Consider the following 26,187-nt stretch of genomic DNA (forward strand, 5'->3'; position numbering starts at 1 on the left):
AGATGCTCAAATAAGAAGATTTCATAGTAGCAATGATTATTATTTATATTCAGTAGATATCTTTCAAGTACATATACAATCTCTAGTAAAAAATATGTAGCGATAATTAAGGATAAACATGAAATCACAAACATACATGCATTCCGAAAACGGGTTTATTTCATATAAACACATCGCTGGCGGTCTCTAATTTATATATAGACACGCCTCGCCCGAGCGCAGACCGTCTGTCGTACAGCCTGCCAACTGTCGATGTCATCAATCAGAGTGTCCTAGGAAGCACGCGCTTCACCGCATTAACGCATTAACGGTGTATCCTGATAGCGGGAATCCCGACTGCCCCCAAACCGTCTTAATCTGGGTTGGTACCTACGTATGCGGACCTTTTCCTACTCGTCGTCCACAAGCTTCTTGTCGGCCCAGGCCTTCTTAGCCGACTTTGCCAATGTATCCATATCCCCGCTCATCTCGCACATGCTCCTAAAGTGTCCATCCTCATTCTGTAGAAGCTCGTAGGGATGGCCGTATTCCACAACGGCACCATGGTCCAAAACGAGCACCTTGTCGTAATCAACAATTGTAGCGAGACGGTGCGCAATCGTGATAATAGTCGTATTCAGTTCGTGGATCGTCTCTTGGATCTTGGAATCCGTGGCGTAGTCGATCGACGCTGTGGCCTCGTCCATCACGAGTACCTTGGGATTCTTCAGCATGGCGCGAGCAAGACAAACTAGTTGCCTCTGGCCCTGAGACAGATTCGTACCAGATTCCGCAACTGGTGAAGACAAATCAAGGAAGATGTTCTTGTTTGCTGTAGTTGGCGAAGATGGAGCAGACAGAACTTGTGAGTCCTGGGCCCCATCGTTTTGGATCAGCGATGGAAGAGCTTCGTTCGGCCCGATGAGTCGAACTTTCCTGAGAGCCGCAAATATTTCCTCATCCGTATAGAGGTCAAAAGGATCAAGATTTGTTCGGATGGTGCCAGTAAAAAGAGTCGGGTCTTGGGGCACAATAGTGATAGCTTGTCGGAGATCTTGTAGGCCGATCATACTGATATCAATATCGTCGATGAGTATTTTGCCGCTCTCTGCTTCTAGAGCTCGGAAAAGTGCTAGTGTGAGAGAACTCTTTCCAGCACCGGTACGTCCAACAATGCCAACCTTTTCGCGGGGATTGATTTTAAAAGTAACGTTCTTTAATACCGGGTCAAGCTCCTTGCGGTACCTCGTAGAATATCCGATGAATTCCACTGCTCCGTGTGCGGGCCAGTTTTGGGGAGGACGGTTCTTTTCAATAATCGGCTCGGCCTCTTGCTCCACGTCGAGGTATTCCTTGACACGCTCGACGGAATTCATATTCTGTTCGTTCGCGGCATAGAGTCGTACGAGCCAAAGGATATTCTCGGAGAATCCAATAGCATAACTTAAAGATACACCCGCGGAGCCAGCATCAATCTTCCCTAAGCTGAGGATGACGAAAACGCCGGCGAAGAACGACACAAAGTCACCCAAGAGGTCCGTTCGAATCGCCAACCATCTATTAGCGGCCCAAAGGTAGATGAACGGACGAGACTGCGTATTAATTCTATTCAGGTTCTCCCGAATAAACCGTCGTTCATCGGCATAGGCACGAATGGTGGTGACACCAGAGAGGGTCTCGCCGAACTGCTGGAAGAGAGGGCTTCGATTTACCGACTCGAGCCTCTTGAGATCCCTGGACGCTCGAAGATAGAACATACCGACTAAGATATACAACCCAGTAATGAATACACCTGCGACCAAGAACCCGGGGGTAATGGCTGCTATTAGTACCACAGTAATCAGAATAGCAACTGCGCAAGTCATAACGCCAATGGCAACAGGCGCAACTTCTTGGTCGATGGCCTCGAGATCCTTGCTGAACCTGTTCATCAGCTGGCCGAGCGGCGTTACGTCAAAGAACTTGAACTTCGCCCTAGATACGGCAGACATAAGTCTATTGTGAAGCTTCCAAGATGCGGTAATCGATCCGAAGAAAAGCCAGATGTCGCGGATCAATGCTAGGATTGCGCCGGCGATACCAATCAATGCGAGTACACCGAGGTAGTAGTCAACGTTAACTTCCGGTACATCACCAGGTGAGTAGCTTGCAGGAGTGAGGAAAGATGTATTATTCTTAACGAAACTGGTAGCGGACGCGAAATAAGCCGGCAATGGAAACGAACTGGAAGAATGCTGCGGGGACACGCTGGATTGTATTCCGGATAGGGATACGGTTCCGAGGCTTGCGGTGTACTGGTTGGCCCATTCTCTGATCCAAAGGTTCGAAGCAACACCGCTGAGCTGTTGACTGCCAAATACCACGACAGCTATGGCCCAGAACCACCACGTACCCATTGCTGCCAAATATAGGCTGATAACCGACCACTTGACAGCACCCGTAGCCTTGGTCTCGTGCATGGCATTCCGCTGTGGCTTCTCCTGTCTGGTATTAGTTTTCGCGTTGGCTGTTCCATTCCCACCATTGTCAATGAGAGTCTGGTCGCTTTCATCGCCGACACTCGACGGTACTCTAGAGGGGACACGCGAGGCATCAGAAGATCCTGGGCGAGATTTATTACGTATCTCTTCGCCGAGCTTCCCGGAGGCGATGACGTCTTTCGCTGTTCCTTGCGCATCTACTTTACCATTGTCGAGTAGAACAACATACTCAGACTGGGGGGCACATAGAGTTGTATTGTGGGTAACGAGAATACAGGTACGGTCCTTCATCAACTCGCCTTTAATACATTTGGTAAAGATCCATTTGGCGGTATGCGAGTCAACGGCGCTCAAACAGTCATCGAGTAGGACATGTCGGGAATTTGAATATACTGCGCGGGCAAGAGAGATGCGTTGCTTTTGACCACCAGAGAGCGTTATGCCGTTCTCTCCAACCAAGGTCTCGTCACCATTATCCAAGATTTCGAGATCTCGCTCCAGGGCACAGGCTACTAAGACATCTTTGTACCTTTTCTCGTCGTACGGGGCTGAAAACAGGATGTTCTCTTTGATGTTCGCGTTTACTAGCCAAGCGGTCTGGGCAACATAGGCGCAAGTCTCAGTCAAGCCCGTCGCGGGGTCCGGTCGAACGTCCTCACGACTACGGCCACCGGGAAGATAAACTTTTCCTTCCGTCAGAGTCATTTCACCGAGCAGAGCCATGAGCATTGAGGTCTTCCCACATCCTGTAGGACCGGCAATGATATTGAGCTTGCCGATCCTGAAATCGATATCAAGATTGAGAAGACGGAATGCCATAGAACCATCTGATGCAACTGCGTCTTTACTACCCCAGATGAATGTTGCATTTCTGAAGCCAATGACTCTATTGCCGTTCTCGTCTATGTTGTCCGGCCCCAGCTGCCTATATTTGTCAGTCTCTTCCTCATTCAGAAACTCGTCGACTCGATCAACCGAAACCTTCGCCTCTTGAACATGAGCAATCATGTCTCCAAGTTGGTCTAGAGGCACTCTTAGGAGCATGAAGAGGGAGATTGCGGTAAATGCGATGGAGGGATATAAGGGCTTTCGTTCGACTTTGGTATAGACTAAAAAGGAGAAAAACGTAATGAGAACTGGCACAGTATTCCAGATAGCAACAGCAAGGGCCCAGATCATGTAACGGTTCCGCAGAGCTCGCAGCTCGTTTCGTCGCTTTTCATCAACGATATCACTAAACCGCTTTTCCCAGGCAAAAAATTTAATGATCCGAATATTTTGGAGGATTTCGTTGGTGGTGTGTATTCGCTTGTCTGTTGCAGCCATGATCTTACGCTGAGTCAAGTTGAAACCTTTGGCAAGCAGGATATTAATTGGCAAGAGGAAGACCATAACAACAAGGCCGGGAATTGCACTCAAACCCATGACCTGGTAAAGAAGAGCAACGGATACAATGAGCTGAGAGGGAGCAGAGGCTAGTAAAAAGTGCAAGTAAGAAGTGCACTCGGAAATCTTGAAACTGTCGACCGACATGAGATTGATGATGGTTCCAAGATTTGCTTGTTCGTCTGCGTCCTTAGATCCGTCTTTCTTAACGACATCACCATTCTGAGCATTGGTATTTTTATCTGCCTTCCTCTTTAGTCCTAAGAATCGTTTTACTCTTTCCAGCTTCGTTTCTTTAGCACTATTCGCATCATCACCGCCGAGAACGGTCTCTTTGCCACTTGCCGCCTTGCGCCGAAGGGCTTTAGCATAGATCTCCCCGATAATGATAGCGCGGATCCGGATGCAAATCTTTCGGCCAATCCATAAGGCCTGATTATCGGCGATAGAGCGTATGAGGTCTGATAGAGGTAGTAGGATAACGTAAAGCCAAAGAACATTTCTTGGGGCAATCGTCGGTTGTTCCACATACTCAAGGATGGCCTTGAGAAGAAGAGTCGGAGCGAACGTAAGAATGCCACCTAGCGTAGCCCAGACGCACTGAAGAATGACTAGACCCTTGAAATACTTAAGCAAGTGTAGGGCGAGAGATGCTGTCTTCTTAACTTGGCGATAGTTGGCGAGAACAAACGCGGCCTTATCGCGCGGCAAGTGGTTCCACACGTGTTGAATCTCGAGAGGTTCCTTGTAACCTTGCCATAGCATAGAGTCGATCCAAGAAAAGGTAACTAGGGACAATACAGAGGCTAGAGGTTCGCGCGACGGCTCGAGGTTCCCTTCCCATTCCAGGACAACTATCTTATTGCCCTTCCTAGTGTTCAAAGCTATCCCAAATAGTAGAGTTATTAGGCAAAACTCGGTAATAATTAGGACCTGCACAAGTTTAGAGCTGGCATGAATTAGGACGGAGCGGAATATGACAATAGTAAAGAGCCATTGGAATCCGTATATAAAAGCGGTATGATTCCATAGTCGCGGTACTCGCCATTTGGTGTTTCCCAGAGATAACCGAAGCGTTGTTAGGACCAAGACATACACCCAAGTAACCAAGCCCATGATGGCAGCCAGCCGCCCATGGCCACCAAAAGAATTAGTGACGAGGGCGATAATATTGATAGCTATCAGCCCGCATATTGCGACCTCTTCGACAATCACCAATAGCTCTTGGGCGGGCGGAGTATCGGCTTGTACAATAGAGCCTTTGGATGTGGTCTTAACTAGGGCAAGACGCCCACCGCCATTTGTATGGATAGCCAGTCCTTCATCGTCATCGATACTTAGAGAATCATCATCTTCCGGAGGCACCTCGGTGTGGTCTTGATGGTCGGGTATCTGATCGTAACCATGTCTTCGTTTTAACCTGACATTGCGGTGGAAAGTCTGTATTAGGAGGTGAAGGAGAGAGAGAGATATTAGTATAAGCGGGAAGATAATCTGAAGGTAGCTTTTAAGCCGTTAGTACGCGCAATACACATTAAACTTGGACACGGTTACAAAGAAGTACTAACTCGGATTGAAAACATGTCGTGAAGTCATCAGTCCGCCATATCGGCCATGTACACGAGGCAAAGCTCATGTTTCCTCTGCGTCTCCCCGGCCCCACTCAAGAAAGTGGTAGGTAGCTTTGACGATATCACCAGATTGATGTGATATGTAGTATTATCGGTTCCTACAATCAATTGGCTTCTTATCGAAGAGAATAGCCAACACAGCTACTCGCAGCGGTAACTGGTAAACCCGGACCCTAGGTTTTTTGTCACGAACGGGAAGGAATGAAGAGGTAAGAAGATGATGGATGCGTGCGAATCGGGAAACTTTTTGGGGGTGGAGCGGGAGATAGCATAAAAAGTGTCCAGGAGATGCTGCGATTGACGGATGATAAAATGTATAAGAACTAGCTTAACACTAGAGCTAATGTAGCTTTTTCTATTATATAGTGGGGCCAAGTGGGCTTGCTAATACCCGAACGTAACCTCCAAACACATACAATTCAGTATGCATTCGTCAGGTACTTAGTAAGTAGATTTCTCCGCATATGGGATATTGCAGGTGATTATTCACCGGCGCGGTGTATTCCGATACATGTACAATACCCGTCATATGCAGTGACGATAGGTTAGGTAGCCTGGGGAAGGCAGATAGGAGGTATGTACAAGATCTAGGTTAACTGCTTGACCCGAAGAGATATTACTGATTTTCGGTGGTTCGTTCCTGATAACGGATCTAACTAGACCAAGCTTAGAATCCTCAACTGTCGGCTAACACGCGAGCCAGATCCACTATCCCACCTTAAACACGTTCCGAATGCAGCATACAGTTAGCACCTTATTACATTATGTACCTATAGGTATGTAAGTAGTAGGTATGTAAGTAGTAGGTATGTTACACGATTATATTGACATATTATACCCGTTGCAGTATACCGATACCTTGGGTACCTATACGTGAGTAATCACGCTTCTATTCGCTTGTCTTCAATGTTGGAAACTATAGATCGTATTAAAAGTAAGTCACTGAAATCTTCCGAACAGTGATGCTCAATAATCCATGTAAACATACCCCTGTAAGCATTCAAGCTTGTCACACGTCTTAGGTATGTATGTTTGTGATATCATTCTTTAGAATTGGCCCAGACGCAAAATACTATGTAGATTAGAGGTGTGCTAACCCAAGCTGCCCAAGTCACGAATGGCTAGTTATCTCATTCGTGTAGCGTTGAACATGCATCTATATCAACCAGATGATCTGCGACCTATCTCGATCTATGTTATTTCTTATACTATTGGCCTTAACTAAGCGAAGCATTTACCAAATACCTTAGGTTAAGCCGGGACACATGTAGCAAATTGTAAAGTATCTTAGACACTTACTCATTAATGTGGTTTAGTCAGTTTCAACTGCTCTTCCTTTCGGGTATTCTATAATATAGACTCAATCGCAATGACAAACTTATTAATGCTCTTAATGACTCAAAAAAGGAACAAGGGACATGAATTGGGGAAGCAAATAACGTTTGAACCTGCCGCATTACACTAGACATGCAGACTAAAGTGGGGTGTGTCAGTCGACCTCTCCGGTCCCGTTCCGCGCTTGAAATTTATGCGGGGTCAATGAAGCTCAGTTCTGCATGAGACTAAACAATCGACACTTCTGATTGGCCTTAATTGTCGAATTATGTCGATTCAAGGTTGGAGATAACTTGCAGCACCTGGGCTCTGGGGCCTTATTATACTCCAGTACAATCGGTATGCAACTCTATCTCTACCTACACATGACTATCTTTGTTCGAGCTTTGAAATTCCTCTGGCATGGTTCGCTATGTTGTATGCAAGTCTAACGGCTCTGTACATATATATCTCTAACTTTATAGATATATCGCAGTGAAGTGATATAATAAGTACCTAGGTAGGTACCTAGCTATGCCGAAGGTCGGAAACGAGAGATAAAAAAAGCATCTCCCTTATGTCTGTGCTTTTTACCACTGCTACGTCTGACATGCTTATATTTGACGGATACTCGCCTACCTTTCTCACACCGTTATCTAGACCGGCTGCGCGATATGGGGTTCCCGTGTCATCAGACCCTACTTACCTTACGCTTACGCCAATAGCTGTGTTACTCTTTGAATTGTGATAGTTAGAGAATAACCCTCAGGGATGAATCATTGATAGTTACTATAGATGATACTATAGATTCTAATGGTCAAATACCTTAAAGGGTACCTAAGGTAAATATGCCAAATACTTAGCAGATGCTTTCATACCTTCAATTAAAATCGTAGAAGTAAGTATATATATATATATTTATATGTTATAATGATTACCTTAGATTAGATACCCAAGTATGTGGCTTGCGTTGGTTAGGTGCACCTTTTTCAATTGTCATTTTTCGGGGCTATCCCGAGAGTAGGTAAGGCTGTCGGATAGAACTATTAAATATAAATACTTGTTGGTCGGGTATCCACGTCACCCAATTAGGTTACAGCTGGCAACAGCCATGAGTCACTGGAGCAGCAATTGAGGCAGTCACGATCGAGGCATCTAAGGAAGGAACGAGGCCCCAGGGCCGATTATATAAACAGACGGGGTCCCGTAGCCTTTTAAATTTAGCAACGCAACTCGCAATACAAGACCAGTCCCACAATACTAAATAATTGTAGGATTAGAAGCCTCACGATTGTTCTTCAAGATGTCGAACACGACCTACATAGCCATGAGCTGAGCAATAAACAGAAATCCGGTCTTCATGAGATTATGAGCAGTTGCAAAAATGTCCTGAGCGATCTCGAAAAGGAGGCAAAAAAATATGCAGAGCTGCAATCGAAGCAGCACAATATTTACAAAACAGCCAAAAGAGTATGGAAGCGGTTGACATGGGATAAGAACAATATCCACGACCTTCGAAGCCGGATTATTTCGACAAGTCGGCGAGGCTGAAGAAGTCTAACAACAGCAATAACAATAATAACAATAACAATAAGGTTCGGGATCCTCAGAAACTAGCGAAACTGCAACGGTCGATCGAAAAGATCTTCTCGGCCGTATTCGAGTATTTCTATAAGGGTAACTACTACCCACGTTTGGTATATAATAAGCACTGAAATTCTTAGGAGCTCGAAGATGCCGTAGGATTACCCGACCCTTCAGAAAACAACCGAGCTGGCCGCGGAGCCGTTGAATGTTGAGTTGCTGAACTCATTCAGACAGCAATGTTCCAACCGTAATATTACCACGATCTTAAGGAACAAAGACAACCAGGAGCGCCAGAACATTCTTGACTGGCTTACCTTAAACGACTATGTTGCTCAGCAAACCGATTTCATTAGTCGGCGACAACCGGGTACGGGTCTATGGCTTCTTGACTCGGTGGAGTATAAATCATGGATAAAAACAAATCAACAGACTCTATTCTGCCCAGGAATACCTGGTGCTGGGAAGACAATTCTTTCTTCGATAGTTGTCGATGACCTCTTCACTCGATTTCAAGATGATCCAGGGGTCGGCATCGCATATATATACTGCAACTTTAAACGACAAGCTGAGCAGAAAGTAAGAGACATGTGTTTAAGTTTACTTAGACAACTTCTGCAAATGAGATCATCCCTCCCCGATACCGTAAAGGACCTATATAGACGATATAATAACGATAAGCGACAACTAGCCGATAGTGAAATCGCAAAATCTTTAGAAACGGTCGTTTCTCTGTATTCAAGAGTATTCATTGTCATCGATGCACTCGATGAGTGCCAAACATCTGATCTTTTTCAATCCAAACTCATTTCGGACGTCTTTAATCTTCAGAAAAATCACGGAATAAATTTCTTAGTTACGTCAAGGTTTATCCCTCATGGACATGTTTAAAGAGTGCACCACATTAGAGATTCGCGCAAGCGAAGGAGACGTAAGGAGATACGTGGAGGACCATATGGAACAGCTACCATCCTTCGTCCGGGAGTCGGAAATGAAAGAAGAGGTCGTAAATACTGTTTCAGGAGGCGTTGATGGAATGTATGGTTTCTGCATTGAGTATATTCAAACGTGAAATGCATGTACTAATAACGGCTACTTAGGTTCCTATTGGCGCAATTATACCTTGGATTCCTTGATGACAAGACGACCATCAAAGAGGTCAAAACCGCATTGAAGAGTTTCCAGAAGCAAAGTGAACAGCCGACTGAAGATATGAAAGTTCAAGTCCTTAACGATGCATACGAGATAGCCCTGGAGAGAATAAATGGCCAGAAAAGGGGGTTCAGAACCCTGGCGTTCAGGGTTTTTTCATGGATTACATGTGCCTCCAGACCATTGAATACACTAGAACTGCAGCATGCGCTTGCTGTGGAAGTTGGTGAAAAAGAGCTTGACAACGATAATGTTACTGAAGTCGAGTTGATAATCTCCGTATGTGCTGGGTTAGTCACCATCGACGAAGAAAGTAGTATCATTCGCTTGGTTCACTATACGACACAAGAATACTTCGAGAAAACGCAAAGACATTGGTTTCCGGAAGCACATGTTTCTATAACGAAAGTTTGCGTTACATACCTTTCCTTCCAATATTTCGCAGGCGAGACGCCCCAAATGCTGGAAGAGGTTTCAAGGCGATGCAAGTCACACCCTTTTTATCGCTATGCAGCAAACTACTGGGGATATCATGCCCGGTTAGCCCATATAGACCATCCATGTCAGGAGGTCTGTCCTTTATGGAAAACTCGGCTCAGGTCGAGGCGTCGGGTCATGCAATAACATATTACCCAGTTCACTGGTCTGGTGGCACCACGAGAGGGCTGACTGGGTTACATCTGGCAAGCTACTTTAACCTTCCAAATGAGCTCAACTACATTGTGGATAATCAAAACTTAGAGGCCCAAGATAGTAAAGGTCGGACACCACTAATCTACGCGGTAATACACAAACACGAAACAATAATAAAGCTATTGGTTGGGAAGGGGGCAAACATCGAAACGAGGGGCGATGAATATAAGAGAACACCGCTTCTGTGGGCGGTATTTATGGGACTTCAAGACATCGCCATGTTCCTAATAGAGAAAGGTGCTGATCTCCACGCTAGGGACTTCAAAAACAATACGGCATTGCATTTTTCAGTACGATCCGGTCTTCAAGTCATAACTAGGGCATTATTAGAAAGGGGTGCTGATGCCAATGTCATGGATAGCTCCGGCTATACGCCGCTGATGATGGCGGCAAATAAATGCAACAAGACTGAAGTTCAATTGCTGCTGAATAAAGGAGCAGATATAAATGTTGCAACCGAACTTGGCGAGGCGCCCCTGACAACAGTTATAAGGAAAGGACGTGAAGATATCGCCCAGTTATTACTGGAACATGGTGCTAATATTAAGGCTCAAGATATGAGTGGCTATACAGCGTTACATATAGCATCACTCCACGAATATGGGAACGTATTTCAGTTACTGCTGCAGCATGGTGCTAGTGTTGAGGATCTAAGTTTTAGTAGAAGGACACCGCTGCATTTAGCTGTACAGGAGGGACACGAAGGTATAGCCCGGTTACTACTGGAGAATGGTGCTAATATTGAGGCTCGCGATGATATTGGCATGACGGCGCTGCATTTAGCAGTATTCAACCAGCATGAAAGCTTAGTTCGTTTACTTCTGGATCATGGGTCGAACACTCAAATTGGAGACGACTTTGGCCGTACGGCACTGCAGTGCGCAATTTACTATAGACATAAGACTGTAGCTCGCTTACTGAGGGAGCATGCAACTAGTCTCACAGACAAGGCCGTTATAGCAAAAGCGACGAGCACTACGGTATAACAATCAATTTTCTTATTGACCCGACGCCGCAGGCATAGATGATTCGAAGAGTTTGATACGAGGTGGAAAACGAACTGTTGAAACCCTTCGTTTCGACTACTCTCTTTAACAACATATCATATAGCCGATAAATTACTACAAGACGCCCCTGGGATCTATTTGCCGGAACTTACGTCTTTGAATTCTCTTTCATGTGGATGGCGAAGGATAATAGTGACAAGAAGATGAAAGTTAAACTATCCCACCATCACATCGTCTAGAAAAACCTAGCAATGAACGACATGAAATTACATATTTCTATTTCAGCAGATATACACGAATGAGAAGATAGATGGACACCTTTATGGCGTCAACAGAGGCCGGAGTCTAGCTCATATAGATCCAATGTATATTTATATTTTTTCCCAACAGTTCATCGAGTACCGCGCTCTCCTAACCACTCCAAGGTATGATCCCACGGGAATCGACCTATGTTTACATACCGGGGATGGAAGTTAGCCCTATTAAGTGGTTAGCCAAATCAAGCACGCCATACTTTTATATGGGGTATAGCTTGGAGACATGACCTACATCCGTCAACATCCTCTTCGACAACGCGCGGTTTGGTACACTTCATCGCTTCCTCGGAGGATTGGGTCTTTAACTGATTGCATACGGCGCCATTACATCGGGAATCCATAGCACGTTGGAGCGAATCATCTTTCCAGCCAAAGACGTAGTCTCCGTGCTGTGAATATCCGTCCCTACACGTTTATTATATTAGAATAATTTGCCTGGCGGGAGTATTTGTAGATACTAACTTGTCGTTTGTGCTCCATACGAATGGCTGCGAGCCATCCTCAGGCCATATGCTCTTGTCGTTAAAGGGTCGGGTCTGTGACGGGCACGATGTCAGCAAATGAATCTTATACGGCATCCCTGATGGGGTTGAGTTGAGCGCATAACTCAGTCACTCCAACATCGAGTGACTCTCCAGCCTAACCAAGCGCCTTGACAATATATTAGAAGATATATCAATAACACTTACATCCCACATGACCTCGAACATCACTTGGGGTATCTTAATGGGGTGACTTTCAGGGCAAGTACCAGATGCGCCAACACCCACATCACCGGATCCCGGGCTGGGATAAGAAACATGGCTCTTGTGGTCCGGGCTATCCAGGTTCTTCCCGTCCCAACAGGTTGGGAAGGTGATGACTGAGCGTATACCACCTTCACAGAACCCCGAGGGTAATTCCTGACTGTCCGGAGCGCCGCAGTTTATGTTGCTGTTGTCTCCTGTCGCCGGCATGCAGCGGTGACACACCTTGCGCGCCTCGCCTGGGGAGCGCAACGCGGCGTCTCCAACAAGCATACGGAAGCCGGGCTTAAAAGCAGTAACCTTTTCATTCGCGTCAGTGGACGGGATGTAATAAACCGTAATGCCGCCATCGGCTCGGAGGCCTTCGCTAACGAATTGAGGAACTCGCTTGTACGTTCCATTGCGGGCTTTGAAAAACAGAACTGCCGTCCAGTAGTTGGAAAAGTCTTCGGAGAAAGTACAGCTGGTGCACGTTGAGGACGAGGGCAGGTCGTGCGCTATTGGCTCCATGGTAGCGTTAAAGGAGTTGCCTCCGACGATTTGGTGAAGATGCGGCGATGGGATAGAGCCGGGAGAGACCAAAGGATCCAAACGGTCGACAACGAGCTGCGAGCAGCTGAAACGCAGCATCTCTAACGTCTGGCTGGAGCCATGCTCGACGAGGAGCGCAAGAGCAAGGGCTTTCCACTGCATCTTGGGCGAAATGGATGTTGCTGTCTACGAGGATCGAAAGCTTGTAGTAGAAAGGTGTTGATCCATTGCGCGACAACCTGGGCTATAACTCCTAAATACATGGCCCCGCGACTACTTCTTCCATATGCCGCTGCATGTTATCCTGGTTGTTTAATCTCGAATTGCTTCTATATTAATAGATTTAGCCAGTGGCGGATACTACGGTGCTCCACGAATCACACACGACGCTCTAATCCCAGGCTCCTCAAACCCCCTATCTTACCAATTAAGGCCCATTAATGTTGAGGTTTTCTATACATTCGTACATGCTGTAAGCAGTTCGGGATGTTCTGCGTGGCTGGCTCGGCAATTCCAAATCAAACCGCATACCCAGGTGTTATTGTGTCTGTCAGTGAACTTCCCGTCCCTGTGCCTTGCTGCGTCGTCGAATAACAATTCTTATAAATATGGAGTATCAGCCCAATGGTATTAGCCAGATCTTCGATGAACGAGTTGACCTCGGTCATACCCGGAGTCACTAAGCTTTCGTGGTATACGAATCTTCGATAGTAGCCGCTCATGTATTTTTACAAGGGCTATCCGGTTACCTGGGTCTTAAAAGGCGCGGTAGTTCCTTGGTTGTCTCACGATGTAGTGACCAAGGTAGTTATTGTGATGCCGCCAATATCTCAAATTGCCACCTAACTTATAAGTATTCGAGAGCACTCACAGTTGTATGAGAGGGAGGCAATTAGCTAATTAGATAACTCAAGTATCCATGACTTTACACGTGAGGAAGGCCCACGCCTACTATCGGGATTACTCTCGCCCTCATCCACTTCGTAATCGTCATCAGAATCTAAGATGTCCCACCACTCACTTTCCCAAATCTCCTTTTCACATGATGCATATCCATCAATACGTAGCCAACCAAAGATATTTCGAGTTGCATTTTCCGATATGGACTCTTCTTCACGATCCAGTTTTGTGTAGTCAACATTAACCTTCTCTATGTCCTGACTGTCTCGTGGGGGCAATAGAACTGGCGGCGCGTGTGTACTGATGTCACTCATAGGTTGAGATGGCACTTCACCGGTGATACAATCCCAGAAAAAGCCATTGTACTGAAGCCCATGACCTTTGCATTCGGCATGGATTCGTACTTCTAAATCAGTATCCTCGAGCAGAGTATTCCCGAACGGCTTCCACTGGCAGAGAGGGACCCTGCTGTGAAAGCCAGATTGCGAAAGGAAGAGCAAACGGCACTCATCTGCGCGGGATATAGAGCCTTTGACCACGAGAGGGTAAGAGACAGGTTGTTGCAGGAATGATTGCACCGTCCCTGACCATACGGAAGAGTGAAGGTCTATTGGAATGAGGCCCCATCGGACGTCTTGCAGGACTTTTTCTTGTAATCCGAGGACAGTAATGCCAAGCCACAGGAAGGAGAGCTGCGGCGATCGCTCCATAAACATTCGTCCGAGAACAAGAGGCTTATCTGAAGCCAGAGATTCAATGGCAGCCACCGCTCCTTGAAGCCAAGGGGTTACAGCATTGCATTCTATGTTAATGTCGTAGAAGGTGCTAAGTAACATTGATCGTATACCTCTGACATTACAGCTCAAAGTCAAAAGCCTATCCAAGTGGTTTCCCTGGCACATCCATTCATATCCCAGTTGATGTTCGTTGTGAAGGTGTTCCTGCGAAATTTGCGACGACATGGCCATCGTTAAGTTTTCACTGTTGTCAATCGTGGGAGCTGGTAGTTGTAGTGGCTGACGGCTTTTCATGGTGGGAAACAGTATGACGGCGGCGAGTGCAGCATAACTCTGATCTGCAATATTATGTTTTACGCAGAAGTTATGAAGAAAACGGCTAGCACTTCGAAACGATGGGGCTGATTGTGATAAACGTAGAGGGGCTGACGACGTCGCTCTGTATAGCAACGAAAACCTCGGGCCAGATTGAAGGCGAATCGACCAAGGGGATAGGAATATGTTTTCTCTCAGGATCATAGTTGCTTGCCAACCAGGCTCCGGGGCCAGAATAGCAGCCCACCATCTGAACTCCTCCGAGCTAACGTCACCAATATCCACACTGACTACGTTTTGATTAGATTCCGAGCTTGTCATACTATCTTCGTCATAGTCAGCTGCACTGCTGTTTGTATATAGGAGAGAACAAGGCTCAGGCATCACTTCGACCCAGCGAGCGGATAGAATATAAGTCCAAGCCAAAACGAGGACAGCAAGATAGTTTTGTTGATCATTGATAAACCACGGCGCAAAGTTGAGGTTCTTATTTGATATCTCGACGATCGATAATAATACTGGATGTTGTGCGACAACATCAATCTCCACTTGCCGCTGGAAGGATGGCAGTCCATAGTCGCAGGTCGTCTGTTGCGATCCCCAAATAGAGGATCCGGTGGCATATACTCTACTAAAACCAGTATATTCGGCATGCTTTAAGGTTAAATCATTGGGGAAGAAAGGATGCAGTCGGAATAAGTCCGGAAGGGATAGGTAAGAGGTAGGCAAGCTGGGGTCTTTTATAGCACGATGATATAGGTTAGACCATACTTTAAAGCTCTCTTCGTATATAATACGAAATCTCTCTGCGCTGAGCCTCGCTGCATTATCCATAGTTTGTATTGAAGTCGTCGTTTTGGTTGGTGGTGGCCTACGGTTTGGATTTGATATGTATCACATGCGCTACCTATTGCATCTGTGATATGTCTTCAGGTTTAGGTCACCGATTGAATAAATTAAATGGATAATGATGTTACGAGCTTATGGCATGTGGACAATTTCGCCAGGGTAGAACTTGTTAAATGACATGATGTGAAAAGTTGAGGAAAACAACCCCTTTGTTGGGTGGAAAAATACGAGTAGGTCCAGGAACAAGCGATGAGTATGGCTACAAATCACATGTATTAGATAACAATAGCCTGCCCTATCAATTCTATATAAGCATGCAAGATTTCTAGAGACTTAGAGTCATCCAACAAACAGAATCACCTTAGCTTTACAAGCATAGCAATTAGTTTACAACACCTCAAGCGACAAATTCCGTCCAAGAGTATTTCCTATAAGAGATATCAACTTCGTCTTTCCATAAACCATACTTCGTCTTTCCATAAACCATACTTGTTCATCCCATAAACTACACTTCGTTATCTACATCAACTATGGCTGGTGGAGCTATGACACAAGGCAAGGGACTCGCACACCAGGAGTCCATCTCCTTACATGCAAACGGCAACTGGGAATGCTGTCTATGCGGGAACCGCATTCCGGTAGAAATTCCCGTATGTGCGCTTTGCGGGCATTCAAAATGCCCGGGATGCACCTGAAAAGAATATAGTTGTATTCAAGTGCCAAAGTACTTGGAATTAAAGCTGGCTTTGACGATAAGTGAGCAGTTATGTCCACCACTCCCGTCAATTAATTTATACAAAAGAAACTAAAACTAGAAAAGTGATAAAATAGATAAAAAAAAAGGGGCAGTTTATAACATACTTGGCGTATTGTATAGGTGACTTGTTTTGTAATTGCGAAATGCTATGCAAGAGTATACTTCGCCACGACACATTTTGGTTCAAGATGAGAACTTATTTTGAGCCTTCTAACTGCAGCAAGTCAAATAGGGCTTATAAAACCCTCGTTGCGAAGTAACCTATGAATAATTTATCCGGACAGTTTCAGCAATTGCCTATCTCACTCATTATGTAGGTGTTAATCCCGTTCTTTCAAAAATCATCTAATAGCTTGTCGTTCTTTTTCATTTAATTTAAGCATTCAAGTTCGTGATGAGTTCGTTTCACTGCGCAGCATCTGCTAAGTTCAGATACTAGGATTGGGTTTCTGGACGGGAATATCAATATTAGACGAAATATTCATCGCCGGGGACCATAACATGTCAACTAAAAGATATACACTTGGTACTTTTCATGACTAATATTGTTACGTAAGCTAATACATATTTCGTCTTGGGAGTTTAGAAAATCCCAGACGAAAATGACCGAAGACCGCCATTGATGCATTTTCCAATCACCGCCGCCCTTGTGGAAATCCTCATGACTTTTATTGTCCCTTGGTATTACATGCAGCTTGAATGAATAGCACCTTTGACCTTGCGCCGTCATAACGGTCAATTAGAAGTTCAGATCAATGATCATAAGGCTTATCCCATGATCATCCCTTTCATTCCTGCGAGATCACCCTCCTTCGCAGCGATTTCGAAATAACCATAGATGATCCTACAAGCAAATTAGTAAAGTAAATATACAAACACGGAAGCGACACTTACGTGACGGCAAGAAGAGTGCCGGTTCCGGAGCCAAGGGCTCCCATAAGATCACTGGCGACGGAGAGCGCACCAATGCAAGCGCCACCAAAAGCAGCAGCGGTAGGGATGATGCGCTTCAACTCCTTGTACATACTCTGATCACGGTGACCAGCCATAACAAGTCCTTGGTCCTTCAACTGCTTAGCAACGTCGCGAGGGCTGGAACCAGAGACCTCAATCCAGGTCTTCGAAAAAATAGCACAGGCGCTAAGCATGTATGTAATGTATACGGCGGTGTGGATAGGGTCAAGGACGGCGTCACGGAAGTTGAGCGGAGGAGACATGTAGTAAACGAGACCGGAGACGGCAGAAAGTTGAGCGGATCCTTCCCTCGCTTCCCAGACACCAAACATGCGGACGAGAAGGTTCTCGGAGAATCGGGAGTAGAGCATTTGGCTGATGAGGAAGATGTTGGAGGAAAGGGCGGATTGCAACATGATCGGCATGTTGGAGGTGTAGAACAGACGAACGGGGTAGGAACCACGCGCACCTCGCTGGCGAGAAGACTTGACGGGGATCTCGACGCGGAAGCCTTGGAGGTAGATGACGGCGGCGAAAACGACCAGAGTTGCCAGAAGGTTCATGATGTTGGGGAGGTTCTGGCGGTAGAAAGCCTCCTGCAGAGCACGCTGCTTGTTGGGCCACGTCATCAACAAGTGGAAGAGGGCAATGACAGCACCCTCGAATTCAGGACCGCGACCGGTGTTGATAGAGGTGGGAGAGAAAGCCTTCCACATGATCGACTCGCAAATGTTGGTAGCGATAAACAAAGAGATACCGCTACCAAGACCATAACCTTTCTGTAGGAGCTCATCGAGGAGGATGACAATCATACCAGCGACGACAAGTTGAAGAATCAAGAGGAAGACGATACCGGCGCCTAGGTCAGAAGGAGGGCCATAGAGACCGGTGAAGACGTAGACAGTTGCGGTACCGGCGGAGAGAATGAAGGCAAAGAGCTTCTGGGCAGTTTGGTAGAGCTCGCGATCGGATTTGAGGTCAAGGTTGACGTCAATCATGTGGGTACCGGCGAGAAGCTGGAAGACCATGCCGGAAGAGATAATTGGCGTAATACCCAATTCCATCAGTGTTCCTCGATTACTCGCCATCATCATTCGCAGCCAGTATAGAGGATCGGAGGTATCGGACGACACGATACCGTAAAGGGGCATTTGGCTCATTACCAAGAAGATCAGCAGCGTCAGACCTGTCCACATCAACTTTTGGTTGAAGGGAACTTTGGTCTCGGGCTGCTGAACCTCGGGCAGGAATGCCACGAAGGGCTTAACGAGATCAAGAAACCGCACTGAGGAAGACGAAGTTAGCTATTTGGAAGAGTCAAGAGTCAATGGCAGCGATTGAGTCGCGTCGCAAGGTAAGATTCACAGGTTATACCTAGATCATGGAAGGGAACTAGGATGATGCAAAGGAGACGAGTAAATATGATAATACTTACAGCTACTCATCGTGATATAGGTTAGAGAAATATAGATAAAATAAAGGAGAAGGTAGAAAGGAAAGTAAATGCAGTGAGCGACAAAGGCCCTCTTATTAGTGTAGAGGTTGTCGCGATGTGCGATGTTTTCTCTCGAGGTAAAGGAGAGGAAGGATTCAAGTCGACAGGTAAAGATCTGGCATCAAAAAATTCCCCAAATTGAACTATGTGTCCATTATGCGATAGGTGGAGCCAACCTTGCACAGCTGGCAGCACGTGACCCATTATATCTTAGCTTCAAATCTTGTTAGTTACTATGTATGTACTAACGTGATACCCGGCTTGCTGGGGGAATAAGGGAACCCAAAACAGACTGGACCCTTGAACTTTGATCTAAATTGGAAGGAGCATGGATTTTTACAGAACGTTGAGGATGTACTTGGGTACTTTGATTACATACATGTAGGTACCTTTGTAAGGTACCTAAGGCTCCACATTGGGGCATTCGGTAAAGCCACACACTTGAAATAAATGTGGCTGTAGTGTCTAAGTGTCTAAGTGCCCGTATGTCAAAATCAGCAAATCATTTGCTGTAATTATTCGCTCTAGAACAAAACGAAATATATTATTGGATGTTAGGTATCTCTCCATGGCTCAAATTATTCCCCATGCATATACTTATAGTCCATGATATCCTCAGCACGAAAACTCACCCACTTCCTTAGCAGAAATGTGCGGAGAATGGCTACGACAATTCCAAAGGAGCCTCTTGTGGTTATTCTGGGCACAACTGGTACGGGAAAGTCAGATGTAGGTTTCTCGCGTCGTCCAATACTCCTGTAGGCGCTTGTTAAAACTAAATATTAATCATAGCTTGCGGTAGACTTAGCACTTAAGTTCAACGGCGAAGTCATCAACGCCGATGCTATGCAGATGTACAAGGGTCTACCAATTATCACAAACCAACTCACGCCAGAGGAGCAAAAAGGTGTCCCACACCATTTACTGGGAACAGTTGACCCTAATGAGCCGACTTGGAATGTTGAGGTCTTTGCACGCGAGGCAACTAGGATTATTCACGAGGTCCGGCGTAGAGGCAAGCTTCCTATCGTAGTAGGCGGCACACATTATTACATTCATGCCCTATTGTTCGAAGATAGCTTAATTAGCATGAAAGGCGCAAACGATGATATTCTAAATCATCGACCCCAAAAAGAGAACATAACGCATTTTCCTATCTTGGATGGGCCCACCGATGTCATGTTTCAACGCCTTCGAGAGGTAGACCCAGATACGGCAGATCGGTGGCACCCCGAGGATCGACGTAAGATCAGGCGTTCCCTCGAAATATTCCTAACTACGGGAAGACGGGCATCAGACATTTACACCGAGCAGAAGCAAGCGAAGGCATTGTCCATTCAAACGAGACGTCCTTGGCAGTCGTTAATGTTTTGGGTATACGCCGAGCCCGAGGGGCTGAAAGAACGTCTTAACAAAAGAGTGGATAAGATGTATAAAAACGGATTAATGGATGAAGTGAAGCTTCTGCACGAAAGCCGGCGAGTGCGATCCGAGCAAGGCGAAATCGTAGACCTCACACGTGGAGTATGGCAATCCATAGGATACAAACAGATGGAGTCCTTTCTTGAAGCTGAACAAAATGAGACGAGCCCGAATGAGGCAGACCAACTAAGATTAGCTGGGTTGGAAGATATCAAAACCGCGACGAGACAATACGCAAGATATCAATTACGATGGATCCGACATAAAACCATCCCCGCATTGAAAGATTATGAGGCAATGGATTATCTGTTTTTATTAGACAGCTCCAACGCCGATAGTTTCTCGGCTAGCGTTCTTGAGCCGGCTTCGAGAATATGCCTAGATTTCTTGAATGGCCATGCTTTAGCCAAACCGACTGAGGTGTCAAACACGGCACGCGAAGTCTTGACGGCTTACGACGACGATAATTCACCACCAAAAGTAGCATTTAAAGTCAAGACTTGCGATCTCTGTAAAGTCTCTCTTCAGTCGGAAGATCAGTGGCAAAAGCATATTAAGGGGCGAAGACACTATCGTGCTGTTCGGAGTAAGAAGTGGACTGCGCTTATTCCTCTTGATTCAGAGAAGGAAAGTTGAATATATTATATGAATATATTTCTCATAGTTATTCGTTCCTTACGGCAAGAATCACTCTAAAAGTCTCGGTGTTAAAGATGAATGATAGAGAGATGATGCTTATGAGTTTATCTATTAATAACCTCTTCTATTGGATTGTTCATTCCCGGGTGGGTGGATCCCGAAATGAGCCTCGGTTAGTTGGTCTGTGCGTGGTTACTAAAAGATTTAGTTAACTAGCTTTTTGGCTTCTTCTACTTTTTGCTCATCTTTTTAGGTTAGGGCCATTCTTTTCTTCACGAACCCCAAGTGGGCATTCTCTCACTGGCTATGCCTATATCCTCACCTCTAGCCATAGCGATCATACACTCGTGGCCAATATGTCGCGGCGCTTACTGAGCTCCAAAAGTTTGCAGATATGTTCTGGCGCGTCCAGCTTAAACCTTGGTCTTCGTCAGACCTTTATAAATAAAGTAAACAGGAACTCTATTCCATTAGGCCGGAAACATGAGATCAGATCTCAGTCAACAACTCAAACTCGTGGATACAGCACCACGGGGCGAGGCTCTGTTCCATGGCTTAGAGTCCAATCTTCACCATGCCAGATTTCGATAGGACATAAAAGAGGACTAGCAAGCGAGGCACAGAAATTTTTCTTATTAGTCCGACCGAGGGACGATGATACATTATATATTGGTAATCGCAATGAAAAACCTCTAGTCTTGGATCGCCACTGGTTGCGCGACTCTTGTCAATGCAGCCTCTGTGTAAACCCAGACTCCGGCCAGAAAAATTTTGGCACTTGCGACATCCCGACCGAACTCCCAATAAAAACAATCAAAACGACCAAGGAAGGAGGTCTTAGAGTCGTTTGGGAGGATGATTTTCTATCCGGTAACCATGTTTCCGAATACACAGCTAATCAGATTGATGCTTCGGAACCCGAATATGTGTTACCCGGAATAACATTATGGGACAAGGATTTATTCGAACGGGACCGTCTCACTATTGATTATAACGACTGGATAGCAGGTGAGCATGGGTTTTTCTCCGGATTACATCGACTTCATACCCACGGACTAATCTTCATACGTAACGTACCATCATCCGAGGAGTCGGTCATATCTATTGCCAATAAGATCGGAAACCTGCAAGAAACATTCTATGGAAGAACTTGGGATGTACGCTCTAAGCCGAACGCAGAAAACGTAGCGTATACAAACGCCTTTCTCGGACTACACCAGGACCTAATGTACATGCAAGATCCGCCTCGTCTACAACTCCTACACTGTCTTGAGAACACATGCGAGGGAGGCGAGTCTATGTTTAGCGACGGCTTTAGAGCCTCCCATTTAATGGATCTTGGGCCACCCATGCTCTTTGAATATCTGCTCAACAAAAAGGTCCGATATCAGTACAAGAAAAACGGACACCATTATCAACTATCGCGACCCGTCATCGCCAGATTAAGCAAATTCAAGCACGAAATAGCCTGGTCTCCACCGTTCCAATCCAGCTACCAACGCATAGCCAAGACCGCGAGTGGTAGCCAAAATTATCGCGAATGGCTAGAAGCCGCAACCATATTTCGAACGCTCCTAGAAGACAAGCATTGGATGTACCAATACAAGATGCAGCCTGGAGAGTGCGTTATATTCGATAACCTCCGCGTCCTGCACGGTCGGAGGCAGTTCAATTCCGGGTCCGGGAGTAGGTGGTTGAAAGGGGCATATATTGCAAATGACGTGTACAAAAGCAAATTAGCCACCTCAAGTAAAAGACTACTAGAGTTGGACGTAGGAAATCAGCTCGCCTTGCTATATCAGGTTTCTAAGTTCAACATCAAGTACAAAATATGGGACGGGACCGACGACGAGATGCTGAACAGGAGGATAATAAACCGGATGTCGCAGGTTGGAGTTGAAATAGGTGGGAGGACCTATACCGAAGCGAATGGTGCTACGATTGAGTACTATTAGATACGGATATGACCATGTCGAATACCCAGGAAGAGCTTCGAGGATTACCCAGCATCAAATCATCAACGCTGAATATAGCCTATTATATCCGCTGATGTCCTCAATAAACTATAGGTACCGATAACTTTACTCGCTGAATTTTAACAAGATAAACTACCCCTGACCTTCCTTTTTCTGCGCTTGGCACTCGCCATCCTACACGATTGATAGCTGCGTGCGTAAAAGTTGATGCCTCTAATTCATCCAATATCAAGCTCATCATTTCCTATGCATTCCCCATTGATATTTTCGCTGATAATCGACAAGTAGACAATTCACCGCCCCCCAAGCACATCGCGAATGAACTGTCGCACCCCCTCGGTTAGCACACTGAGATAGCGGCTCAGAAACAGCTTGCATAACATTGCCCTTTCCTCGTCGGTCTTGTCAACCATAGGCATGCCCATAGTTTTTTCTAATAGGACCCACGCTTCTCCGAGATCTTCTTGTTCTTCTTCTAGTAGTCTCATGGTTACGGGGTCTTCGGATTTCGGCATCGGCTTCTTCGTAGGAGATGGTGAGGCACCATTTGTGAACGGCGCTTGCTGTTCTATCTCTTGCTTGTGTTTTTGATCTGGTGTTTTGTCTGGATTTCTATTTAATTCAAGCCCTTCTTTCTTCAATTCATCGTCCGTAGGATAGTTCGCGGCTCTCGAGGGGGGGCTGCTCGGGGGTGAGATTCGAATGATGATGTAGTCGCCCAGGGACTCTTTCGAAGAACTATCGGGCATGATGGGTGGTGGAATTCTAAATAATAAGATAGGTAGGTAGATAATTGGAGACTTTTTGCAAGGTTTTCGTGATAAGATGTAATGGATATTAGAAAATTCGTGATTTCAGCGGGCTGAAAATGGTTAGGTGCCGAGTTGATATATTAGGTGTAAATACCTAGTAAACATGCAGATAGTATACTCTAGAGCCTGTGGCGTGCCTAACATTACTTACATAGAAAAAGAAAGTTAGGTATGGGTGCATTATGCCTCGTGAGTTCCGAGGCCATCATACGAATGTCCCAGTATCACTTACTCTAGACTCAGACGACACCCATCACACTTAAATAACCAAAACCTATCCACAAAACTACTGGGCAGCAATTCAAAATATTTTGGCTTCATTTGATACGTGATGGGACGAATATGGAAACTGCATAAGTCTATGGGGAAGCTCTACTTTCCTATTGAGTGGTTAGACTTTTGAGTAAGGAACTTTGCTTAAATGGACATATCTTCGAAATGACACGGGAAACTATTACCTGGAAGCTTCTCAAACTTATTGGCTTTAATAAAGACGTCCAGTAAACCCCAGCGGTACGTACGAAGAACGATATGAAGCTAAAGTTAACCTAACGGAAAAACAAGAAAAAAAAGGGGGGGAGTCACACTGGTACAGCTAGGTACCCATGAAGCAGCTTAGTATTCACGACATGTTGCGGAGACCGTATAATATAAATTTCCAGACTTCGTGAAACTATAACGACGATATTTGGTCTTGTATGTCTGAACCGCTTACTTATAGGTAACTTCAAAGCCATTAACACGATAGGGCGCGCATAGTAATTATATTAATAAGTCTCAATAGATGCTAACAATGTAAAATCGCTGTCAAGATAGCGATCATGTAGATAACATAAATCAAGTTCGACTCAACTGAGACAGTTCCCTTAGAGCTTCTGATGCGTAAATGGGTATGATATCTCGAGCTCCCGCTTCAATAACTTATCGCTTTCTCACCCACGTGATCTCATCATATTCCCACTTTAGATCCTCCTTTTCCGCGAGATAGAGTCCTTGCAGTCTATACATCTCGCCCAGTGCCCCACTCAAACATCTCCTTTTCTCGGGGTGTGGTTCCTGGGCTATTCTCTCTCTCATCACCCTCATTTGCACCCCCAGGTTGTGTAGGTCATGGTTTATTCTCCAATGCTCCTTTTGGATTTCGTTCTGGCGAGCGGTAGGCATTTTGGTAGAGGGGATACTGAGGGCGCAGAGTGAGTAGCGTTGGGTTGGGACAAGATTTATTGAGCCGGACTAAGAATTTGAACTTAGGAAGGCCAAGCCGTCGGAATCGGTCGATTAGGGGTCAACGGGCTTCTTACTTGGTGTGGGTGCTTACGGCTGGGGGATTCGCGAGACGTGGTAAGACTCTTCTAGTTAGGATAAAACAGATGGTTATAGTATGGGTTTGATGGAAAGCTATATGCTCTTAAATTCAGTGCTAATTATATTCACCTGCAAATCATACCAAGACCTTGTCAGTAAACTATCACTACTGCGTAACTCTTCGTCTTTGCTACTCGGGTAAGTAATGATATTGTTGGGATTCTAGATGGGACAACTAGGACAAAGGATACTGGCAGAATATATTAGATAGTTGTGAGTTTATGTCGTTGTGTTACAGTTCTGTATGGAACAATGAAGTTGTCTCCGTGATGTGTTGATAATAATGACCATTGTGAATTCATCAACTTTTGGTGGACATCCTATCTATCGGCCTAGATATCTAGACACTTCCACTCAATCATCCGAAATTAACCTATTGTATGTAGCATGACCAGAATACCGGAGTAATCAGAGCTTCTAATGCGCGAAGATCCGTGGTGTCTCGGACTCCCACTTTATTCACCCCTTCTTCTCTGTTCTGTTTCTGTTATTTGATCATACTCGATCTTCAGCACACGCTTCTCCTCGGTGTACTTTGCTCGCGTTTCTTGGATACGATTCAATATTCCCTCCCACATTGTCTGTTGCTCACAGTCCGGTTCGTGAGCGAGAACCTCTTGTATCTCAACCTCTTGTCTATCTAGGTCAAGCAGCTCATGACTTAGTTGCCATAGCTCTCTTTCGATTTCTTTCTGTCGAGAAGTAGGCATCTTCGAAATAGAGATATGGTATAAGGCGGAGAACGTTAGTCTGAGACCAAACCTCTAGAGTGTGGAATAGAGAGGGGTATCTTCTTCCCGGTAGGCTGAAATGAGATTATTGTCGGTACTTATAATGGAGAAGGAATGATGAATGGGCAAATTGATGGTTGATAGTGTTTCAGAAAGATAATTCTTTGGTGGTGGAAGGAGGATATATATACTGGCTCTATTCTAGGTATGCTATTGAAATTTTATGACCACGTCCCGATTCGATCCTTGTCAGTCTCTGTCACGATTCTGAGAAATGCAATGAGTTAGGATGGATTCATTGATGAGTCGAATCGAATCACTGTATCTCGAGACAACGTTACCATAGTCACGGTAGGTACCATTATTAGATTGGTGGTACTAATTTAACTATAGTTACTTACAGCCAAGTCCCACT

At 45.5% G+C, this 26,187-nt stretch overlaps 8 protein-coding genes across 8 annotated transcripts; 4 read left to right on the forward strand and 4 right to left on the reverse strand.

The window, feature by feature from the left end:
• Window positions 1-24: 24 nt before the first annotated feature.
• F5Y00DRAFT_236574 (P-loop containing nucleoside triphosphate hydrolase protein) lies at window positions 25-5,728 on the reverse strand. Its single transcript, XM_048007719.1, has 2 exons — window positions 5,414-5,728; window positions 25-5,349 (listed from the first exon to the last, which is right to left on the reverse strand). Exons 1-2 carry the CDS (start codon window positions 5,479-5,481, stop codon window positions 390-392), a joined length of 5,028 nt encoding a protein of 1,675 aa, XP_047865017.1. The 5' UTR covers window positions 5,482-5,728; the 3' UTR covers window positions 25-389.
• Window positions 5,729-7,910: 2,182 nt separating this feature from the next.
• On the forward strand, window positions 7,911-8,425 carry F5Y00DRAFT_236575 (uncharacterized protein). Its single transcript, XM_048007720.1, has one exon. It carries the CDS (start codon window positions 8,159-8,161, stop codon window positions 8,339-8,341), a length of 183 nt encoding a protein of 60 aa, XP_047865018.1. The 5' UTR covers window positions 7,911-8,158; the 3' UTR covers window positions 8,342-8,425.
• A 250-nt stretch (window positions 8,426-8,675) lies between these two features.
• Window positions 8,676-11,205, forward strand: F5Y00DRAFT_269716 (ankyrin repeat-containing domain protein; the record flags this gene model as incomplete). Its single annotated transcript, XM_048012493.1, has 3 exons — window positions 8,676-9,412; window positions 9,475-9,816; window positions 9,876-11,205. Exons 1-3 carry the CDS (start codon window positions 9,252-9,254, stop codon window positions 11,203-11,205), a joined length of 1,833 nt encoding a protein of 610 aa, XP_047865019.1. The 5' UTR covers window positions 8,676-9,251.
• A 474-nt stretch (window positions 11,206-11,679) lies between these two features.
• On the reverse strand, window positions 11,680-12,982 carry F5Y00DRAFT_261904 (uncharacterized protein; the record flags this gene model as incomplete). Its single annotated transcript, XM_048011291.1, has 4 exons — window positions 11,680-11,705; window positions 11,776-11,948; window positions 12,006-12,079; window positions 12,233-12,982. 4 exons carry the CDS (start codon window positions 12,980-12,982, stop codon window positions 11,680-11,682), a joined length of 1,023 nt encoding a protein of 340 aa, XP_047865020.1.
• Window positions 12,983-13,481: 499 nt separating this feature from the next.
• Window positions 13,482-15,606, reverse strand: F5Y00DRAFT_269722 (uncharacterized protein; the record flags this gene model as incomplete). The annotated part of the gene is made up of 1 exon (XM_048012494.1): window positions 13,482-15,606. One exon carries the CDS (start codon window positions 15,604-15,606, stop codon window positions 13,717-13,719), a length of 1,890 nt encoding a protein of 629 aa, XP_047865021.1. The 3' UTR covers window positions 13,482-13,716.
• A 1,276-nt stretch (window positions 15,607-16,882) lies between these two features.
• On the reverse strand, window positions 16,883-19,021 carry F5Y00DRAFT_236580 (SecY subunit domain-containing protein). The gene is made up of 3 exons (XM_048007721.1): window positions 18,768-19,021; window positions 17,273-18,617; window positions 16,883-17,222 (listed from the first exon to the last, which is right to left on the reverse strand). The coding sequence occupies exons 1-3, from the start codon at window positions 18,775-18,777 to the stop codon at window positions 17,147-17,149; spliced, it is 1,431 nt and encodes a 476-aa protein (XP_047865022.1). The 5' UTR covers window positions 18,778-19,021; the 3' UTR covers window positions 16,883-17,146.
• A 174-nt stretch (window positions 19,022-19,195) lies between these two features.
• F5Y00DRAFT_236582 (putative tRNA isopentenyltransferase) lies at window positions 19,196-21,139 on the forward strand. The gene is made up of 3 exons (XM_048007722.1): window positions 19,196-19,385; window positions 19,475-19,556; window positions 19,620-21,139. The coding sequence occupies exons 2-3, from the start codon at window positions 19,488-19,490 to the stop codon at window positions 20,883-20,885; spliced, it is 1,335 nt and encodes a 444-aa protein (XP_047865023.1). The 5' UTR covers window positions 19,196-19,385; window positions 19,475-19,487; the 3' UTR covers window positions 20,886-21,139.
• F5Y00DRAFT_73648 (Clavaminate synthase-like protein) lies at window positions 21,131-23,000 on the forward strand. Its single transcript, XM_048014084.1, has one exon. The coding sequence runs from the start codon at window positions 21,245-21,247 to the stop codon at window positions 22,841-22,843; it is 1,599 nt and encodes a 532-aa protein (XP_047865024.1). The 5' UTR covers window positions 21,131-21,244; the 3' UTR covers window positions 22,844-23,000.
• The last annotated feature ends 3,187 nt before the right edge of the window (window positions 23,001-26,187 follow it).

Source organism: Daldinia vernicosa (assembly GCF_022497035.1).
Source record: "Daldinia vernicosa strain CBS 139.73 unplaced genomic scaffold F5Y00scaffold_22, whole genome shotgun sequence".
Lineage (NCBI taxonomy): Eukaryota > Fungi > Ascomycota > Sordariomycetes > Xylariales > Hypoxylaceae > Daldinia > Daldinia vernicosa.